The following is a 23,522-nucleotide window of genomic DNA, read 5'->3' as shown; positions in this document are numbered from 1 at the left end:
GATGTCATGCTTAACTATATAGTCACACTTCCTAGCCAACCATTTTTTGAGTGGAGATTTTTTTTTCCTCAACGGAGTGCAAACAGTTTGAAACTTTGCACTGTATTTGTTTGCATTGTTTATTTCCTATCATATCATTTCCCAGTCTGTTCCGATGAATTCACCCTTCAACTTCATCTGCTTCATTGAAATTTTAAGGCTCCTGTTTTCCTTGTAAGCATATCACTCTCAAGTTCATTAAATATGGTGCAAATTTATGTCAGAACCACTTACTATGAAAATATTAATTCATCTGGTCTAATAATATAACAAGATCAAAAATGGCCTGTTTCATGTTGCTTCCACAGTGGTTACACTATATCAAAACAGCATGCTGACTGTTACTCCAACCAGACCTTTATCTTTTTACCTCCACCCATGATGGCTTTCTGATCTTTTGAATTAAGGCCATTATTTCTCACTGCTTTCTTGTCTTACTATCTATTAGGAATAGCCACCACTGTTTTTCACATCTGAAATGTGATTATTCAGTAATGTGACTTTCAAATCTTGGTCATCATGAAGCCACATCTCTGTTGTGTTAATTTAATCAAACATTTTATCTCCATTCATGCTGTTACTTTTCCTGTCTTTGTCTGAATGCTACATGCAATGAAATAAAACAGCTGTAATTTTGCTCTGACTTTGCTTTGTCACCATCTTATTACCATTAAGCCCACAGCTTCTCATTACCCAGATCCCTACACTGTTTTGTGCACTGACTGACTGCTTAAAGTTATATATTTTCTCTCACCTTGAGCCTGTTTTTCCCCCCCCCCCCCCACACCCCCCAAACTTCTTTTTCTGCTTAATATCCTGACTATAAACTTAGATATTTAATTGACCAAGACACTGGTCCTGGCTCAGGTTAAATGAAGGCTTTCTCAATGGATCTTACTGCTTTTCTACCCAGCGTAGGTGATGGTGCCCTTGTGAAATAAGACCTTTTGAATTCCACACCATTTATATTCCATGCATTAAACTTTCTGATCCATTTGCTCCAACCTTAAAGGTAAACATGGATCAGGGAATGATCTAAAGGTTATTGTTTGAGGTTGGTTATTTTCTGCTGGCATTCACTAGAGTTCCATGCTCTTCCTTTCATCACACACAGTTATCTCCCATATTCACCCACTCGTCACTCATTTTTCTCTCACTCTCGTGCAACTCCAGTGTTTTCTCACTGCTCTTGCTTGGTTAGTGTTCATTTTATTCCTTTTGCTCTGACCCAGCTCCTTTTCTCTCTGTTTTCTCTTCTTACCCCCCCCCCCCCCCCCCCCCCCCACCCCCCCCCACCCCCTCCCCCCCCCCCCACCCCCCCCCCCCCCCCCCCCCCCCCCCCCCCCCCCCCCCCCCCCCCCCCCCCCTTCAGTTGTTCCTACTCCTCTCCTCTCCTTCCATTGTCAGTAACACTCTCATTTGGGTTCTGTTTCCCCTCTCTTTCACTCTGTTACCTTCCACTGCTCTTGCTCACCCTATCTCCTATGTAGTGCATTTCAGTGAAGTTAAACAGCCACTTAATAACAATGGCAAAACTCATCTCACCCAGATTTAATTAAATATTAGCTTTAGCATCATTTTATATGTCACAATGGTATCTACAGTCGTGGTTATTTTTATTTGAGAATGTAAATGGAGGTTCTGTATAGATGACCAATTCAATACTTTCTCTCCAATTTTATTATGTTTATTTAAACATTTTAATTACAATTTACAATATTTTCTTCTTCCAATATGTAATTTTTGCTGCAAGGTTTCTTTTTAATCAAAATGTGCTGATACTAGCTGCTGTTCTTTGGTTCTATGGTAACAGCTATGGCTTCAAAATTCTTCAGATAAATGTTCATTTACCAGGTATTCAAGTACCAACTTGGGCTTTACAATTGGTTTATAATAGTATTCTGAGCATTACCATAATTTTTACGTTTGCTAATCCATTTTGTCATTGATTTCAGGATCCAAAGGCAGAGTGCAGTAGCTGTGCAGACAACAACAACACAGTGAGTAGAATATGTCAGCATTGTTCTCGGTTTTTAATCGTCCCAGTTCCCTGCTGAGATTTCAAGACTGACCATAATATTTATGTCTAATTAGGGGAAGTAAAACTGGCCATGCAAGAAGGACTAATAGCATCTCTGTTGCCAATTCAATATTTGTATAGACTGTTTTGCCTTTAAGTTAATCACAGTAAATGTATTATTTTAATTGTCTGTTACATCTGGTTATAGCAGAAAAATGAACCATAAATATAACTAGAGGATCTAGCTAATGAAAGTTACAGGATATTGAGTTTTGCCTGTGGCCATCTTAACATTGTACATTATTTAAGAACCAGCAAACACAATGAAGTAATTCCATTAAAACAGCATTTATGAAGTAGGTATTGGTGTTAATAAAGTTAATGTTTCCTGCTAATCACCCTGGAAATGTATCTGCATCTTTAGGCATCTTCCTTTCTGTTTGCTTTGAAGATTAGTAAAAATGTTGCACTGCATGCTTTCAAGGGAGTATAAATCTCTGGATCGCTGCTGATACATTATCACTCCACACAGGTTCCTTGATTTGAGGTTTTGTACCTCTCTGGGATTTTAATAGTTTCAAGAATCCATGAAATAGGTTAAAAGCTTCATTGTTGTGTTTAGAATGATGTAAACAAAGATTTGGAAATTGTGGACATGTGCTGGTAAGCTGCCTCTATAACTACCCAGAAACTGGGGAAAGTAAACCTTGGGTATATTGAAGGAGTGGGAATTATTGTCCTTATTTCTTCTGCACTGTCTTCATCTGAGGAGAGAGTTACGTTACCGCTCTGGATTCCAGCCCCTGATTTTGGATATTAAAAATATATTTTCAAAAAAAACTATGACTCTAGATGTGAACATTCTGCTGTGTAATCTGATTGTTTTCTTCAAAAAGTACAGGGTATAAAAGAAGTGCGTTTGTATTGAACTGAAAACTAATACCAAGCTTTGACTAACATTGGGTAAAGGTACCACAGAGGCTAGGAATATATCATTGCAGGGGTAGAACTTCACCCTCTGCTGTATATGCAAAATGTGTGATGTAATAACTTGTTTGTTGAACACTGTTTCTGAATTTGAGTTTTACTGACTTCACTGAAACTGAAATTGGAAACTATTCATCTTTGTATGTTGCTTCTTTGGTTTTTTTATTGTCAAGGCTGCTTCCCTTGTTCTCTACCTCCTGATGAATAATGTCTGTAACATCTGCTTGTGGTGTATACCCAGAGGAAGAGACTTTTTTTTCTGCTACCTGGAGATCACAACTTTTCAGAACTTTTCACACTGCTTTTGTCTTTAAGTGACGTTAGTGAAGAGAACAACAGTGAAAGAAATATCAAAATTATAGTTAGAAAACCTGGAATAATCAGAAGTATACAATGTTACTACTCTGCATGTCTAATTTTAAATGCAATCATACGTGGAATAGATTTTTAGATGGACAATCTATTCAGGGTGACAAAAAGTCAAGGAAGGGTCAGAAATGCACGGTGATAATATCCTGATCAATGTAGTGTCTATGCATTATATCAGTCAAGGATTGAGATAGATTTGTACCCTGCGACAATATCTGAATAGCAGGTTGAGAGAGTGAATAAAAACCATCTAGCTGAAGTTGAAATGAGAAACCTGGTGCCTTTTTAAGCTTGGAACTAGTCTAAAAGTCTATTCTTGGGGCCGGTGGAAATTAGGAGTGACGATTTAATCTCATTCATAGAGCTGTGGGTAAACTGCAGTGAAATAGTTCCTATACTGGATGAAAAACCAAAGAATGAATCCAATCAGAACTAAGAGAACTTTTCTCAAGGTAGTGATTGGCTTGCATTTCAAGGTGAGATAAAGAAACTGAAGTTAGGATTTAAAGTGTATCCAACTTTAATGGGGCTGTTGGATATATAAAAATATTCCAGGTTCTAAAATCTGAACCTAACAGAAGGGGTTCTGCCTGTCTATAGTAATTAAATGCTTGATGATTTGGATGCATTAGTTAATGTAAAAAGGCAGTCTGTTAATAGTGTCTAAAGATTATTGTTGATTGTGGCTTTGTCTCATCTGGGACTGGCCAAAGTAAAAGCCTGTAAAGCAAAGGTGCACTTTGGACCACAAGCCAGGCTGTGAGATTGTTTTCTACAGTCTTAAACAGAGTCACCAAGCCCAGAAGGAGAAGAATTCAGTCATCAATCCATGACAACTAGGTTTTACAATTTGATTGTGGTTTGTGTCAACATAGCTTTAAAAGTATTGATTCAGGAAAGTTACCAGAATATTAAGTGGCAAAGTGCCTGCAGTTTATAAATTAAACACTATATAGTATGAAGAGAGTAATTGGCTGGACTACTTTCAATATATTTAACGTTGCTTATGGTTTTTATCGGTGACTGAAAATAAGCTCCATTGTCATGCTTACAATGTTCTGTGTATTCCTTTCAAGTGTATGGAGTATTATGACCCTTGACTGCTGAGTATTGAGAGAGTTGCAATATTGATATTGGCCTGTAAATCTTTGGTTGATTTAAAATAAATACCATGGAGCGTCAGTTTTGGCCTGAAAGTCAAGGAAATCCAGGGATGACTTGCACCATCTTTACTGCATGGCCAAATTACCTATCCACCAAGACCCCCTCTAACTCATCAATATAACTTTACACCTGTGCTAAAGATGGCAGCACCCAATGTTTCTGTATTTGCATCCATTTTCTGGCATCTTCCAAGTTGCTCCAAGAACACTTGTGGCAGGCTTTGAGGTAATGTTGATGCCACATAATTTGTGACATTGGCCAGGAAGCACAAAGCAAACCTGTTATCTTTTGAGTTGACCAGAGGGTCTTTATTGCCTCCCTGCATTTTAATGTGGTGGTTTTGTTACTGGCATTTGCAATTTTGTTCATCTTTGCCTGCCTGACCCTGAGATTTTGTTGCACTCCAAGCCACTCAATGTTCAGCAGATCAGAAGAGCGGCAAAAAACTATTTGTGTAAACCTTTTAATGGCCAAGGAAGAGGGTTGCAGAGCCAAGAGGAGCAAGTATGTAAGGTGTTATGAAGGGAGGTCCAGCAGACTCTATTACCATCCACCTCCGTCCCAGAGGGTGCACGAGGTGAAAATGTTGCATTGTTGACCTGCTAGGAAATCGGATGTTAATGAGGGGCTTTCATGACGTAAGCAGTTGGCCACCTTGTGAAATGCCCTCAAGCTGATCTGAAGTTGTAGTCCACATCGCAAGTGAGCCCCTTATGAATAAGAGATCAAGGTCAGGACAGCCTTCAATTCCTATAGCTCTGGAATTTCCTGTCATTTGCAGCAGATTCTGCAAAGGTTGCTTTCGATAGTAACGTATGTCCTCTTCTGGGGAACACCTGGTTTCATTGTTGTCGTGGTTGCATTGTGGATCAGAGACAGGGCCACAACATCTATAGATTTGCTGGCTTGGCATTGCTGATTGGTTTGACCCACTTGGCACTTAAAGTTCTGAATAATGCAGTCACATTCACAAAAAGAACAATTTTGGAACCACATCTTAGGAAACCTGTTGGAGGAGATTACAGAGGAGAAACATGCGCATAATATCACTTGTTAAAGATTTGGTAAAATGGAGAAATTGGGAGGTATCATAGTTCTCATCCGAGCAGAGGACAGATTGCAACAGCTTTTCATTCCTTTTTAGTGTATAGTTTCCATCTTTTGATTTATAGTTGTTCAGCATGCTTTTAGTAAGTTCAAATAAGTTTATCATTTATGGGAAAATTATGATGGAATGGAGCTATTTGATAGGATAACCTCTTAGCAACTGGATGGGGAGGCCAGAAAAGATTAGATTGAAAGGACAGTTCAAGGAAATTGAGGTTCAAATTGCACATCACATGATAGGGTATGCTAACACTCTGTTTATGACTGAAGGTCAGCATTAAGTCTCAGCACCAGCTGAAGATTTCCTTCGGTGATGTATCATTGTGAAGTTATTTTCATTTCACCATCCACTTTGAGATTTCCCATTGTGCTCTCAAGTTAGCGATTCACAAGATCCAGCTGTGAGATTTAGACTGCAACAGAGCTGTACTGGCAGCTCTGAAAATGAATTTCTTGCAGCATTCAGGCTGGATTAAGATTACTCTTAAATTGCAAGGTATAATGTAAATTATTATTCACCGTAGAACTGAGCAAGATGTAATCCCTTTGTCTCTATACTTGCTGTTCATTAAAATTAAATGAGGACTCAGTGGGCTTAGCAGGTGTATAATTTTTTTTTAAATTTTTGTTCTGTGCAGAATATTACATTGTTTTGTATTTTTTATTAATTGATGTGGTTAAGTCCACATTTTCACATAAGGCACACTGGTTAGTAATCATGCTTGGGTATTTGCTCTTTGGTCTTCATTATTCATGGTTCAACTGATCAATGATTTCTTCTGATGTACTGACTACTTAAAATAATTTTTTTCCCTGTATTCAAAAGTATTCCCATTCGTGGTATTGGATTTTTATTTTTTACATCCACCAATTATGTAAGATTAAATATTGGTTAACTTATCAGCCACATTTTATTTTGCAGTCCCAGTGAAGTTGATTGAATTTCCTGGCTTTCTCCTTGTATGAAATCCTGGTGATGATTGCAGTCTAGCAATTGGACACAATGGTAGGGTTTGCCTTGGGTTTAATTGCATGAGACCACCAAGCTATGGGTCCCTGTTGGCAGCTTGCTGGCTTAACAGATTTGATTTTGGTATGTTAGGTGAGTGGCTGGAGCAGAGCACAGGCCGGCAATGATCTTGAATGCTTATGAGGAACTGGGAGGAGAATGCTTGACTCCATATCAGAGTAGATATCTTTTTAAACTTTAGTCTCCTATGTTATCACACACATAACTTCTAGTTTACCTGAAGCCAAGCAGAGACTGCTCGGGTAGGGCAGCAGTGGGGAATGGACTAAAATAAGGATCAGCGGCCTTATTTTAATTTGCAAAGAGCTTCCTACCCGTTTCAAACGGGTCCTTAGATATACCCTCCTTTCTGTAGTACATTCAGAATCAGCCCAAGGCCAAAGGCTTGAATCTTTGCCCTGAATAAGCTAAAGTTTCTGGTGTATCATCTTTATCACTTTTCTCTGTATTTATAGCACATTCCGGATAAATGTAAAGTGTCTGGATCATCAATCACATCTTGCGGTGGTTAAAATATTTTCAGTGCTCTGTTTCTTACGATCATCTTAAAATACCTCTTCCTTGGTAAACTGGAATCTATTTTAAGATGTTTTTATCGCTGAAGCAGCATTGTGCTCAACACAGTGAAGTGCACACACTGCATCATGGCAGGTCAAGAGTGACACCTCTCTCATCCTGAACTCTCAAATTCAATCTCTGGAAAGGTGGTGTGATTAGGCTGTAGTCTGGTGAATGGCTAGCATCAAATTAAGCTGGACCATCCTGATTGAAACTATAGATGCATCATGCAGGGGGAAGAACTTATTGTCCCCAACTAGTCCATTCCTTTGGGATGCTTGAAGGAAGCAGGGAAGAGAATAGTACTCCAAGTTTCTGATGCAACTTTGGATGTCTTTGTCACTGAATTGCAGCAGCTGAGGGAGGCCATCTGTCTCTAGGGGCCCAGGAAGCCATCCAGGCACCTCCAGTGAGGATGTAGCGCTTAAGACTAAAACTAGACTGAAGGATCCAGAATATGGATGCGATACCAGCAAGATTTTAATAACCTTGCACATGTAGCCAGATTCAGTGAAGACCTTATCAAATCTCATCATCCAGCAAGTACACCATTAGCCTCTGGCACTACACCATGCTAAATACTCTCATCATATAACCAATAATAATCTCCATCAATCACAGCTACCTCACAACATTCCTACAGTTACCAGTCCTGCAACATTCAAATAATCCTGCAGCTTCTGCACACTATTCAGACATGACAAGCACAATGTAAAGACACATTGTAGGACACTTACCAACATATTTCTGTCTCAGCGGCAACAGCCTTTCAGCTCAATGTTCTGGAGGAGCGCACATTTAGCCATTATTGGAATGGCAGACAGTGACAGAGCAAAGATCTTTAGAGGGGTCAGCATGCTTGTATTTCATGTCTTCTCGCAATTGACTTTATTTACATTTCACATTCTTTTGTGATTTACAAAATGCTGTTGGTATAAACAACACCTTCCTCTTATAAAAAGCCAAGCGTTATAGATCATGGAAATCTGAAATAAAGATGGAAAACATGCTGAGGCTATTCAGCAGGTCAGACAGCATCTGTGGTTAGTGTTAACACTGCAACTCAATGGTTTTTCATCAATTGAAACATTGACTGTTTCTTTGTCCACAGATGCTTGATAATTAAATGCTCTGATGCTGATGAAAGTTTTTGATTGAATGGTGGGTTGATAGGGCTAATTCCTACAGCTTCAGGCTTATTTTCCAGTTACTTGATGAATGGATAATTCTTCAGCAAGAGGTTTTGCTATTAGCATTATCTGAGAAGTGATTGAACGTGCTTGGGCTTCATGGGGATGTGGCCATTTCCAAATAAGCATAGCAGGTAATCTTGCTGACGACCAGATCCTAGAGATTCAGCTGATGGGGCAGTCAGCTAATTTGAGCAAACAAATGTTATTGTATGGTCATTTTTTTTTTAGAAAAGCTATTTCAAGGATTGCAATACAGGTGCAGTTTGAAAAATTACACTATTGTTCTGCAAGGTGTTCTTGGGTACCCAAGTGCAAAAAAATGATGATCCTTGCAATCCTTTCACCCTGCCTAAGTGCCTTTTGTCTTTCGGATTGTTAGGAAGTCCCAATTGGCCAGACCAGAACCGAATAAGGAAAATGGTCAGGTGATCTGGCATTCAGCCACCAGCTTGCAAACTGGCATGTCATGTATTGCAGAGGATTGTATATGTGTGACATCTGCAGGGGGCAAATCAGTGGTCTCCTGGGCAGTGGTAAGGGTAGCCCATGTGCCAGCTTACTAGAAGGGTCACAACCTTTGCTCTTGGAGAGGATTTGTTGTTTAGGCCAGGTTTTTGGTGTATTATTAACCCAGAGCATTGCATGCATTGTGTCTGTGAAATAATGCCATAATACATTCATCTAAAATTCCTTTTCCAATTTGTTAAAAACCAATATTAATATAATGAAGTGGAATGGGTTATATGTTCCTGGCATCCCTTAATGTAGTTTCAAGGTTTGAAAACTCCCTTTACATTCACCAATACAGGAGGAAAATCCACCCACACCATTTTTTTTGAAAAGTGTATGATTTTCCTAAAATTTATTAAGTGCCTGAAAAAGGGTTAAGCAGGCAGTGTATGGATGACCTTTTCGTTGCAATATTCAATGCCAAATGAGGCCAAGTTCATTCTGAACGATAGAACAGTGGGTTGATGATGGGGATCAAGTAGGGAATTATGACTGGCTGTTGGTAAGAATTGTGCAAGGTGCAGGGGGGTTGCAATTGGTTGCTGATTGGGATGGGATCTGTGACACTTTGTGTTGGTAGCCACAATACAGTAGGAATAGGGGGTGTTTTGGGGGTGGGCATAGACAAAGTTATTGCAAGGAACAGGGAAAGTTAAAATAGGGGTCTTGTTTAACCTGAAGCAGGTTTCCAGTGCAACATTCCATGGCCTGGAACTTTAGTTTAATTTATCTAGTGTTAGTCTAATTTATCTAGTAACGGTTTGTGTGTGTCTTGTGGGGGCCTGCTCTGGATGAGTGGTCCATACTGTAACCATGCATTCGCAAATGAAAATTGCAAATTGTTAGCCATTGGAAAACTTTAAACTTCATATAAGCACAGAATAACCCTGGATCATATTTCGCATACTTCACCAGTGCTTCCCACAGATGATGCAAACTGCTGCTACTGTGCGTCGGTGATGGAATGAGTTGCTGTGCATGGGTGCCTATCAAGTGGACTGTATGGTGTTGAGCTGCTTGGGTGTTGTTGAAGTTGCACTCATCCAGGCAATGGAGAGCATTCCATCACACTCTGACTTGAGCCTTGTGGATGGTGAAAAGGCTTTGGGGGATTAGGAGGCAAGTTACTCACTGCACAATTTCTGGCCTCTCACCTGCTCTAGTAGCCACATTGTGCATATGGTTGCTTAGATTCTTCTCAGTAGTAAAACTCAGGATTAACCCAACAATACCCCTTTGCATTCTTCTTGCAGCATACTTTCCCACCCAGCTTTGCATGGCCATCAAATATGGATACATTATTCAGTTAGCATATTCTGCTCATAGATCTCGATTGTATTAAGCTGAATCACACAAATTAATCTTTGCTGTACCCTATTTATTTATTCTATCCTGCTTTTTTGTCTTTTACTCAAACCATGCTATATTATTCTGATTTTTTCAGTCATAACATCTTGTGCAGCACATTATCAGAGTCCTGCTATTTTGGTTCCCTCTCCCCTCCGAGTCCCTAGTTGCTCATTCAGCTACATTAGGTTGGTCACAGCATTTGCATGCCTGAAACCAGACACTCTACTCCAAGCTGTGCTGTAGTAGGAGATTACCAGGTGAATGGAGGAAAAGACTTAATGATGTGCTCAAAGCTGCTTTGAAGAGATGCATTACCTCCACTGACTCCTGAAAATCTCTGCTTTAAAACTGCTCAAACTAGAGAAAGAGCTTTCTGGATGGTATTGGGAACCTCAAGTCCCTGCATCGGGAGAACACAGAAGCCCCGCATAAATGGTGTAAGGAATACAGGACCTCACAAACTGCACCTGCTGCATCAGGCACTTCCTGCCCCATCTGTGAAAGAGTCTGCAATTCACACGTTAATTAGTATCCTCAGAGTATCCCAAAAACAAGTGGAAGCAAGTCATCCTTGATCCTGATGAACTGCCTAAGAAGTGTGTTTATTCAGTGTGCTTTTTTTTTTCAGCACTATCAGTGAGATCTAAAATGGCACCTCTGGTTTGGAACAGTTTAATGTAAATCACATCAAAAGCAATCTTGGTGAGGGCTTTTGTACATGTGGTAAAGTCCTGGATATACATTTGACAGGCAGATTGTGATGTCAGTCAGTGAGCAATGGTGACTGAACATCATCAATGCCTTGAACTTAGTGCTCCAGCATATGTTTGCTTGACTTCCAATGGCTGAATGTTTATTCAACAGCAGTTAGAGAGCCCCACCAGTTTTAAAGTCATCAACTTGTATAACTGGTTAATGTCCTCCGGTTATTTCTACAATTGTACAAGTTGTGTGCCAAATGTGAAGGACAGAAGGCTCAGAAGAGGAGTTGAGGCCAGCATAGATCAGTATTCATCATATTGAATGGTGGGGGCAGGATTGAGGGGTCGAGGAGCCTACTCCTGCTCCTGTTCTGTTGTGTTCTTGTGACAGACCCTCTATATTAACTGGTTGTTGCTTGACAAAGATATATTAGAAGGCTTGCCCTGCATTAGAGCAAGATTTTGAGAATGGGCAGAAAGCATGAAGAGTCTGATGAGGAAGGAAAGTGAGAAGGATTTCTGCAATGTACAACTGTAGGGTGTGCAAAGGAAAGTAGCTGGTAAGTCCACAAGCCCGTTCCGAGGAGAAAGGTAGGAGATGGGCGATCGTGCTATGGGAGCGGAGAGGGGATGGGTGATGAGTGGCCTGGGTGCTGGTAGGATGAGGATTGGGCAATTGAGTGGTGGTGGCCTGGAGCTGGGTGATGGGGTAGTCATATGATTGTGGACCAGTTGAGTGGGGGAATGGGAGGTGGGAGTCTTGTTGGGTGGGGGGAATTGGGTGATGCGGGTCTTGTTGGGTGAGGGCCATGTGATAGGGTATTGAGGGGGTGTGATATTGGGCCCTGGATGTCAGGAGTCTGGTGCGAGGGGTGAAGGATGTTCAGAGAATTTGTGGACAGGATAAGTTGCGGGTCATGAGCCAAAGGAGCCCAAAGATGGGCCGGGAACCTCCCCGAGTCAGAAGCCCAGCGCACGGTAGTGTAGCGGTTAGCGCAACGCTATTACAGCGCCAGCGATTGGGGTTTGATTCCCGTTGTTGTCTGTAAGGAGTTTGTACGTTCTCCTGTGTCTGCGTGGGCTTCCTCCGGGTGCTCCGGTTTCCTCCCACATTCCAAAGACGTATGGGTAGGTTAATTTGGGTTTAAAATGGGCGGCACGGACTCGTTGGGCCGGAAGGGCCTGTTACCACGCTGTAAATAAAATTTAATTTTAAAATTTAAAAAAGACTGGGAGGTCCTTCGCTGCTGCAGATGGCAATGGTAGAAAAACCTAGTTGTTCCACAAGTGCCCATCAGCAGGTATGGCTCAGAGTAATGTGACCTAATTTTCCTGGCAACATCCAATAGGAAAGTTGGAACAGCAACACTAGGTTTGTTTTTAGCATGGAAAGTACATCATTGCAAACATGATGGCACTCACTTGTCCAGAGTGGCACCGTTTGACCGTGAAACGCTTGAATTATGTTTTACGCTCCCCCAATAAAATCATTTTGGAAAGCCATTGGGCCAGATAACACATGTTCCCAACAGAAATTTCCAGTTAACTTTTCTACATCTCCTCTGCCAAAACATACTTCATAATCTTCAAAACTTCTGTTGGGTCAACTTGGTCTTTTCTTTTCCAGGGAAAGGGTTATAGCCTGTTTGCTCCTTCATAATAAGGAGAACTTCTCAGTTTTCATATTTTTCTTATAAAATTTTTTTGTACCTTCTCCGATATCCCTTTGGTGTTTTCTCTAAATGGAGACCAGAGCTGTTCATGCAACTTCACGTGGTCTAACCACCATTCAGTGCAAGTTTTATATAACTTCAACTGCATCCAGTTGGGAGCTAGTTGCATTCACAACAGCCCAGTTTTGGGGAGGGGTCTTATACAAGATAATGATGTGATGGATATTTGCTGTCCAGGACCAGGATGCTTATTGCTACCCTTGACTACTTAGCACAGAAGAAGAAACCATCCAAGGTTCAAGATGCTTATTGTTAAGTTGTTTAAATTTCTAACTAGCACTCTTTACCCTTTCTCTTGACCTGATCAAGGGAGACGATACTGTCTATGTTGACCTGATTAATATTGTGACCCGATCAGGTTGACCTACTAAGACTGTGAGATCAGGAGAAACTACATTGTCCATGTTAACCTAATGAAGATACTCCATTCACTTGACCTGATCAATGCAGTTATGAAACATCACTTGCAGATAATGTTGTTACTGAATGCCTGGTTTAAAAAAAAAACGATAAAGATTAGAAGGCAGTAAGGGTTCTTAGGAGTTAGAGAGATGAAGACATAGAATCCAGTCCTCTGCTTCAGTCCATGAAGGATCTCTTACAAGAGCTGCTTTTCTGTGATGGATGACTTGTTCGTCTGCAACTCTGGTATGTTTTGCTAGTTTGTAAGATTTGTACTTGTGGTTTGGAAATCCTTTGTAGAATTATAATCTCTGTTAGAATTTACTCAAAATAAAAAGTGCTCCATTTAAAATAATATAACTTTGTTTAATCTGCTTTGTTAGCTGGAAGCATCTCCTCCTTGGTTGGATGGGGGGGAACTCACTGCTCGAAATAGTGACTATTGACAGCTAAACCTCTTTGGAAAAGAGACCAAGGTAGTCAAGTTAATGGTTTTTGAAATATAAGTTGATACAGTATGATCTCCCTAAAGTGAGGGTACTCTTAGACACTTAGAACTGATAAGACTTCAGGTACACTCAGTATCATCACAATGAACTTTATTTGCACTTAGTTTAATGTTTGTTTCTGTTGCATTCACAGGGCACCTTTAACCTGTAGCTGTGTCATGTACTTCACAGAGTGACTGCAAGCACAGTTCCTACCATTTTGAATGCTGGGGTTCCCACTTTATGCTTGTTAATTTGCTATGCATCTCATTTCATTTGTTAATCATTTTCTTTATGGAAATTTTCTGCAGTATTTGTCAGAATGTAAGTAGATTACATTTCAGAAGTGATTCATAAGCTGAGGAACATTTTCAGTGTTGTTAGGACATGCAAGGCATTATAATTTTTTTGGTTTGCTTCCATTTTCTTTGTCTCAACTGAATAAATACCTCCGTATGTCAAAACAATGGGCTTGTTAAAAATAAAACTTGGAAGAATTGGAAAGAGAGCCTAGTGGTTAGCAAGTAACACGCTGTGGTATGAAGGAACAGAGGGCACAGAGAACCAGTAGGAAGTGGTGACTGGGCTGAAGCATGACCTACAATTGAATCTTACACCAGAAAAAGATTTTTTAATTGAATTTTAGAGAATCATTCTCTTAGAGACGACTAACGCAGCATGCCATAGACTAACACACAGCATGGTATCGCCAAGCTTTGCTGCTTGTGTCATTACCATGAAGCTCAAAAGTAAGTGACATTAAGTGGGAGTGCTGCAGGTAACAGAAAGCAAGGAATTACCACATTGAACAAAAAGCTCTTGCCATATTTCTCCATAATTGGCAGTTGAGTTTTATGTGATACATGAAATCTCATACCGTGTAGTGTGGCTTTACATGAAGGTTGGAACAGCAGTAGTTTGAATAATTCAAATACCAATAATATTGGTTCTCAGTGGTTGTGCTGTCAGGTTTGCTGCACTGACATACTGTAATAGATCTGGTTTTTCCAGCAGGAGATATTATGCATATTGCTGTGCAGCATCTCCATGTCTCTTTGTGAACTGTTAATCACTAAATCCATCCAGCGTCACTTATAAACATTGCTTCTGACGGGTAAATTAGAGACTATTATCCAACTCTTGATTCAAGTAGAGGCAGTTAAGAATATGATTATTCTGAACGGGACTAATAGATCATTTTGTCAGCTTCTTTTGCAATGATAACTCTTTTGGATTTATAATGTGCTATTTTTGCAGTCTCGTTTGCTGTACATTAACTTTCATTGTTTCCCCATATATTGAAGGGATTACAACTTCCTCACTTCCTTTCCTGATCAAATATCAACATGGGTCTTCTGTTGCCCAGAGGTTGCCTGCTGCAGGCCCTCGAGCCATGGCTCTGGACACAGTTTTCCAACTGCATAGCCTCTCCCAGTGCAGCATTGGACCTCTCTGACTCTACCTGGCCATCTGTGCTCCCAGAAAGGTTTTAACAGCTGGTGAGACTCAGCCCCCAGAATCACCTGCTGTTGAAATGATCACTGAAATTGGATGTTTTTGAATGTCTTTGAGGGGGAAAGAAGACTATTGCCTTAGTTACAACGTGATTAAATATGAGATGTAGATGCTGGAGCCTGGAGCAACTCTGGAAGAACTCTGTGGGTCGAGCAGCATCTGTGGGACGAAAGGAATTGTCGACATTTTGGGTGCTCTGATGCAGGGTTTCGACCTGAAACCTTGACAATACCTTTCCTCCCACAGATGCTGCTCGACCCACTGAATTCCTCCAGCAGGTTGTTTGATCAAATATTAGATCATTTTTGATAATTCAAGTGTTTTGAAAATATTTTAAAATACATGAAATTTTAAACTTTCAAAAATTGAAACAAAAACACAGGCACACTTTAAAAACAAATACATTCAAACTGAATTTAATAAAGGCTGCCATCTTCCCCTTCTACTGGCATCTATTCCTTACCATTGATTTCAAAGGCACTGGTGTTCATGTGGAAGGTTAAACAGTCTGAGAGCTGGGAAGTCTGCAGGAATTCATTCTGCCTCTAGACTCCCATGAGCAGTACACCAGAGGTGCAGAGGGGAGATGGGTCCAGTTCTGACAAAGGGTCTTCAACCTAAAGCATTGACTCTGTTTCTCTTCCTATAGTTGCAGACTGAACTGCTCAGTATTTCCGGCCTTTTCTGCTTTTATTTTAGATTTCCAGCATCTGCAGGATTTTTTGATTTCACGTAGAAGTTGAAGTATTTTGCATCCAGTGCAACAACCATCTTGCTGCAGAAATTTGGCTGTGCCAAAATTGAACTCTGTATGCCTTTTTTTTGCAGTGATAGTATATCCTCATTTTGACAAGGGCAAATTATGACTTGCAGTAAAGAGGCAAGAAACAGATGGTAAACTGGTAAGAAAAATAAAAACAGACAATCAGAACTTCTACAGTTATAAGAAAGGCAATGAATAACTGAGATTGGTACCCCCCCCCCCCCCCCAACCTTATATTGAAACATGAAGTTAGCATGTAGGTAAAATAAGCTAAGTGGGAAGATGATGGAATGCTGGCCTCTGTTGCAAAGGGTTGGGGGGGGGCAATGTTGTACAAAAGTATGAGGATTTATTTTTCAACTACAGGAGGTGTTGGTAAGACTACATCTGGAGTGCTTGGTATAGTTTTGGTGGTCTAATTTTAAGGAAGAATACATTTGCTTTGGAGGCAATTAAATAAGATTCACTGGGTAGATTCCTTGGATGATTATGATATTTTACAAAGAATGGCTAAACAGGTTATTGCCAATTATTGGAATTTAGGAGAATGAGAGCTGATCTTACTAATTGCACTGTGTAATGAATTGACCTGTACGATTGGTATGCAATGCAAGTTTATCACTGTACCTTGGTACAAGTGACAATAATAAACCAATACCAATAAAACAACAAGTTTCTAAGGGACTGTACAGGGTGGCTATTTTGTGGGGATATCCAGAGCTAAAAAGCAATGTCTCGCAATAAGGAGTTAGGTTACCCAATTAAAACCCAGTTGAGGAGTGACTTGATTTCTTTTTGAAGATTGTGAATCTTTATAATTTATTCCAGAAAGCTGCAGAGACTGAGTCATAAAATATATTCATGGCTAAGATTCTTGGTTAATAGGGAAGAATTAGGGGAACAGATAGGAAGACTGAATTGAGGTCAGGGTCAGAAGGACCAAGATCTTATTGAATGGTGAAACAGGTTCTATGCTCTACTATCCTATTTCCCATTCTGATATTAAAATTATACCATCCACCCTAACACTTCATTGAGGGAACTGAATCAGCTTGGTGGATGCATAGAGTTGTCCCAATTATTTTTGTGAAGCTTGGAGGAACTCTGCAAATATCAAGGAAGTTAGCCTGTTTTTGGAGCAGTCTATAGGTGTCTCTTTAAACCCCCTAAATGCAAGAACCAATGCTGGCTCTTGCACCTAGGGTATTTGATTTGACATGAAACACAGTGAGATTAAAGTAAATGAATCATCAAAGTCGGCTGAAAACCTGGGTACCTGAATCCACCATGAATCTAAATTATAAGAAGATAAGAATCTATTGGAGCTTTTCTTGTTATCAGGCTGCTTCTAACAAGTTACCCCTCAAAATATTTTTGAGCTGAAGATTACTGCAAAAAATCTTATCAGGTATGCTCCAGTATGCTCCACTCTAGCAAGATATGACTTCACAGTGTTTGTTCCGAATTCTGCCACTGGTATTAAAGTTTCTCTTTCCGTGGCAAACTTGTTGGGCAGCAGTGGAAAGAGAGACTGAAAAATGAAGGAAGAATGATTAGATAATGAAGATTGCCATTTAAATGTCACGAGACTAGAAGACTTCAATGTCTTGCTTAGCGGATGTTGCTGTTAGCCATTTCTTCATTAATTCTGAAGAAAGGTCAAACTTCTGAAGCTTTAACTATAATCATCAAGAAATTCATTCAAAATCAGCTGCACTACTTAGCTGGACATTGTACTCTGCCTTCAAAATTCATTCTTTTCATTTCAATGGAATGACTCAGTGACAGAACTGGTTTAGCCCTTCCAACAGGTGAAATTCTATCCAGATTTTCTCTCTCCATAAACTGGTGAACCATAAGTTTCTGTTTTTACTTCATTCTTATTATTTATTAGTAATGAAAGAGTCCATTGGTGGACAGTGAATCTAGAATGAAGCATACATGAAAGATAAAAAAGATTCAATGTGATAATTTGAAAATATACAAGGACTTTTAATTGATGGAAGCTGGGCAACTAATTTTAAGAATGAGACAATTCTAACCAACATGGTTTCTTCTTGATTTTAATAGACTTTAATGGCCATCAGGCAACCATTTGTACTAATCCCATTTTATTCTTCCCACATTCCCATCAATTTCCCTGAGATTACACCAGTCACCTACAAACTAAGGACAAGTTGCTGTGGCCAATTAACTTACCAGACCAGATGAAGGGTCATGACACAAAGTGTCGACTGTCCATTTCCCTCCATGGATGCTGCCTAACCCGTTGAGTTCCTCCAGGAGCTCATCTTTTGTTCTAGATTCCAGCATCTGCAATCTCTTGTGTCAACCAACTGGCATGTCTTTGGTATATGAGAGGAAACCAGAACACATGGAGGAATCCCAGGCAGTCATGGAAAATGTGCAAACTTCACACACAGCACTGAAGGTCAGGATTGAACCCAGGTCTCCAGAGACGTAAAGTGGTAGCTCTTCAGTTGGGCAAAAATTTCATGTGAGACTCATCTGGAATCTTAAAGCTCACCAGTGAATAAATTGTGGAGATGGGTAACAATAGCTCTTTGTAACAGAAAACATTGTAGATTCACAAATGAAAATGTGAAAATAGCTGCCAAGGGAATTGTTCAAAGATCCCTTTAAAATACTTGTACAAAAGGTGCATATGAATTGATTATTATGTAGAATTTTGTGGAAAATTGAGCAGTAATCCAATCAGCAAGTTTTTTAGTGTATGATGAATTTTAATGACGATAAATATGAAGGAATAGATGGTGAATCAGGTAATGGTAATATTATAGGATTGATAGAACAGCAACTTGGGTGTAGTGATAGTGTGGTCACTTTTTTGGACTCAATGAGAGGACTTGAGTACAATCCGCCATAGCAGGTGGTGAAGTTGGGTTCAATTAATGAAATAAATCTGGAACCTGAAGCCAGATGTCAGTTATGGTGATTGTGAAATTGCTGGATTGTGGTGAAAGCCCTCTCTGCTTCACTAATGTTATCTGGGGGAAAGGAAAATCTGCCATTCCCACTCTATTTGACTCCAGACCAATCTAATTACCCTCTAAAATGACCTCTGATGCATCAAAAACTGCAATACACCAGTGGAGCAACTTCACCTCATGTACTGGAGTGCCTCAAGCTGGCGATTCTCCACTGTGCCAAGGGCAGTTAAGAATAGAAAAGAAATGTTGTCAGTGCTGTGAATGAAGCAAAACAATGTTTATTACATAAAATGGGTCACTACAGATTCAAAACTGCCCCCCTTTAACAATGCCTCCTTAAATCTAATGGCATTCTTGTTGTCTTAATACTTTTATGAGGGATGACTTGTGGTGAAACATTAATATTCTCTCGTGAACTGGACTTCAGAGTTGTGTTCTTTGCACATTTATTTCTTCCATTTCTCTGAAGGCAGAGTGGAATGAAGCTAGGTCAGTTGATTTCAAAGCAAGGTGAATATAGAAAAAGACCATTATGATTATATTCATTCCATTCAAATAGTGACCCTTGGCATTTTAACATCAACCAAAAACGGAATTATGTGTCTTCCATCTATGTGAAACAACTTTGCATTAGCTTGTTGGTATCATCAATGTTCATCTAAATACTTTAATCAACATGTATACTATTTTACAAGCCTCTTCTGTAGAAATCTTTTTTTTTACAATGGGTCAATGTGACCATGGAAGGCCAACCATAGTGTGACACAGCAGCTACCTCATCTTAGAAGTCCAGTCAGTGTGAGGCCAAACAAGCAAGATGTAATAGAGAGGGTTCAGTTTAAAAAAAGGACTGAATTATAGTTATTTTGTTTAATATATTGATGTTGAAGTTACAAAAATAAGTTTTGAATCAGAGAACTTAAACTGGTTGGAGTACATGAAATGCAGCAGAGATAAGAGATGTACAGCCACCAGTGTGATACAATTAAAATGAAATGAATTTCCACCTTGTATGTTACATATGACAGTATGATGACAGCTTGATGTCTTATCGGCAGAGTGCTTGTATATAATATTTTCTACAAATTAAAGCTCCATATTGTGCTCAATGTGCACTTTGGTGGTAGTGAATTAACATGACTACCCTCCTAGTACATGGTCCACCCATCCAATATTTTTAAAATAAATTTATTTTTTACTAAATGCCAAAAACAGCCAAGTCTGATGTGAGTCCCATTGAAGCCATGAAAAATGTGTTTTAAAAAAAAACTTCATTTGTAAACTGATACGACTTTTTTATATGAAAGAATGATTACTGGAAGGTAATTAATTTGTATTTTTAGTAGGTTAAATCCTATTAATTTGTCGCTTGCCATATCTCACAATAGCCTTGGATTTCAGAAGGCCTTGCAACACCAAGATGGCATTTTCTTTCAAACTCATTTTCTTTTCCATGACAGACAAGTAGATCCATTATTACCACAGGAAGGTGAGTCATTCAAGCAACAAGAAATCCTTTGAAGATGATGTTGCAACAAGTTGCATACAGGACATCTATCAAGAAAGGAACACTTTGGTCTGGGTTAGTTGCACCCCATGGTATCTCAGTGTAAACTTTTTGTACTTGGCCATTATATGGTAATGCCTAAATATGACATTTTAGATATAATAGTAGATGTGATGAGAAAATAACGTAACAGGAAAATAATACACAAAACTATTTTGTTTCAATTTTGTGATTCGTGTGCTCAGTTGTAATTTATCACGCATGTGAGAACTCCAATATCTCTAATCTTTTATCCCAAACGAAGATAAAGGCAGTTGTGTGTCAGCCACAGAAGGCAACAAAAATACGAAGGATTTCACATGGAAATGACTGACTTCTTAGCCATACCCAGTAAGGTAGCTCTTGAGGTTCCCTCCCTTAATTCTTTGGTTTTTCTGCTTTAACTACAATCGATGATGTTACCTAAGATACAGAACGTCGTCCATCAAGCCGACTTATTACAACACAGAAGAAAGCCATTCAGTTCATCGGGTCTATGCTAGCCCCCAGGAGAGTAACTCTGTTATCCCAGTTCCTTGTATTTCTCTGTACCTAGTGCTGAAATCGCTGTGTTAAGGAAGAAGAGTAAGGGATCTCTCTTTATAAGTTGATTTACTTCTATCACTTATACATTTTTAGCTTTTAGTTGGCCAATGACTAATTCTGTCTTTCAAACTTAGCACTTCAACAAATATAAAAGTTATAAGTTCTTTTTGTTTGTAATTTATAATCATTGAGCTTTGAGCCACTGATTTTTGGTTGATTTAGGTACAGGTTTGATGTACATTGAGAATTGTCTGTCAGTTACATTGCTTGAATGTCAGAAAGCAATGTGGTGACCAGAACCGGACACAATACTTCAACTGTGGTCCAACCCAGTTTTGCACAGCTGCAACATATCATCCCAACTCATACTGAATGCCTCTGTCTATGAAAGCAAGCATACGCGATGCTGCCTTCACTGCTCTAACCACCTGTGTCACCAATTTCAGTGAATTATGTACTTGCATCCCCAAGACCCCTCAGTGCTCCTGAGGCCCCTGCCATTTACCTTGCAGGTCCCACCAGAATTTGACTTCCAAGGTGCATTACCACACACTTGATTGGATTGAATTCTGTCTGCCATTGCTGCACCCAACTTCCCAGCTGGTCTTTGTCTTGCTATATCCAAAACAAAAGGTCTCATAACCAATCCCTGCAGTACACCACTAAAACAGCCATCCACCACTATCCTCTGTCTCCCATCACCAAGCCAGTTTTGGATCCAGTTTGTCAACATGCCTCTGATCCCTTGTACCTTAACCTGGACCAGCCTACCACGTGGGACATTCTTAGAAGCCCTACTAAAGTCCACGTAAACCATGCCAACCGTGATGTCTTCAATGCTTCTCTAAGTTTCCTCCTCAAAATTCTCGATCAGATTTGTGAGACACTACCTACACTGCCCAAAACCATAAAGATTCTTTCAAGTCAGACCGTACTTTTCCAAGTGGACGTAAATCCTGTCTTAGTTTTATACAGTCCCTTTGGCTCAACTCATCCGTGCCAGCCAAGGTGCCCTCCTGAGCCTGTCCCATTTGCCTTCATTTGGCTCGTATCTTTCTAAACCTTTCCTATCCACGTACCTGTCCAAATGTCTTGTTAAAAATTGTAATAGTACCAACCTCTACCACCACCTTTAGCAGCTCGTTGTATAAACGCACCACCATCTGTGTGCAAAAACTTGCTCCTCCGAACCCCTTTCCCCTCTCATTTTAAACCTCTGCCCTCTAGTTCTGGACTCCCCTGGGAAAAAGACTGGGACCATCCAGCTTAGCTATGACCCTCATGATTTTATAAACTTCCATACCTCTCAGCCTCCTCTGCTGCAGGGAAAACAGTCCCAGCCTATCCGGTCTCTATAACTTGAACCCTCCAGTCCTGGTGACATCCTTGTGAATCTTTTCTGCAGCTTTTTCAGCTTCATCACATCCTTGCTACAGCATGCTGTCCAGAACTGTACATAATACTCTAAGCATGGTCTCACCGACATCTTGTATAGCTGTAACATGATGTTCCAACTCTTATACTCAATGCCCTGATATTGGCGACAACATTAGCTATCCTCCAGTCTTCTGCTATCTCATTTGTGGCTGACAAACATACAAATATCTCTGTCAGAGCTCCAGGAATCTCCTCCCTTGCTTCCTGGGATAGATCCGATCAGGCTCTGGGGATTTATCCTTCCAAATGTACTGCACCATTCCCGCTGCTTCCTCCTTCCCGATAGAGATGCTCCAGAATATCAAGGTACCCCTTCCTTAACTCTCCAGCCTCTGTAATCTTCTCCCAGTTGAATACTGATGAGAACTATTCATTTAGAACCTTGCCGATGTTCACTGGCTACACACAAAGATGACCCCTTTGGTACCTGAGAGGACCTACTTAGCTGCACCCTTCTAATATGCTTAGAAAAAGGTTTTAGGATTCTCCCTACTTACCAAGGTGATTTCATTTGCGATCCTAATTTCTTTAAGTTCTCTCCTATATCCTCTGAAACCTCAGAGGACTTGTTTGACACACAGTGCTGGAGGAAATCAGCAGGTCAGGCAGCATCCATTGGAGGGAAATAAACAATCAAAGTTTCAGGCCCAGTCCCTTCATCAGGACTGGAAAGGAAGAAGGCAGAAGCCAGAATAAGAAGTTGGGGGAGGAGCACATGCAGGCAGGGGATAGGTGAGTTCAGATGAGGGGGGGAAGGTAGGTGGATGGGGGAGGGGGAGAAGATGAAATAAACTGAGATGTGATAGGTAGAAGAGGCAAAGGACTGAAGAAGAAGGAATATGGTAGGAGAGGGCAGTGGACCATGGAATAAAGGATGGGGGAGGATAGGAGATGGGCAGGGCATCAAGGTGGGGGAAGGGAGCTACGGGAATAGGGAAGACAAAGGAATTGGGAGGGAGAAAAAGTAGGGGTAGGGCTACTGGAAGTTAAGATAAGATATCTTTATTAGTCACATGTACTTCGAAACACAGTGAAATACATCTTTTTGCGTAACGTGTTCTGGGGGCAGCCCGCAAGTGTCGCCACCCTTCCGGCACCAACATAGCATGCTCA

The 23,522-nt window shown here is 40.2% G+C and overlaps 1 protein-coding gene across 9 annotated transcripts in view; it reads left to right on the top strand.

Moving 5' to 3' along the window:
- rbfox1 (RNA binding fox-1 homolog 1) overlaps nucleotides 1-23,522 on the top strand; it is a 1,151,227-nt gene that overhangs the window by 132,565 nt on the left and 995,140 nt on the right. For all 9 annotated transcript variants that reach the window (XM_052021433.1, XM_052021437.1, XM_052021440.1 and 6 more), the window contains exon 2: nucleotides 1,995-2,039. In XM_052021433.1, coding sequence (XP_051877393.1) covers nucleotides 1,995-2,039 — 45 coding nt within the window. The remainder of the gene's footprint in view (nucleotides 1-1,994; nucleotides 2,040-23,522) is intronic.

Source organism: Pristis pectinata, chromosome 8 (genome assembly GCF_009764475.1).
Source record: "Pristis pectinata isolate sPriPec2 chromosome 8, sPriPec2.1.pri, whole genome shotgun sequence".
NCBI classification, from domain to species: domain Eukaryota; kingdom Metazoa; phylum Chordata; class Chondrichthyes; order Rhinopristiformes; family Pristidae; genus Pristis; species Pristis pectinata.
Note: the sequence above shows the minus strand (reverse complement) of the source record. Positions and strands in the feature narration are given on the sequence as shown.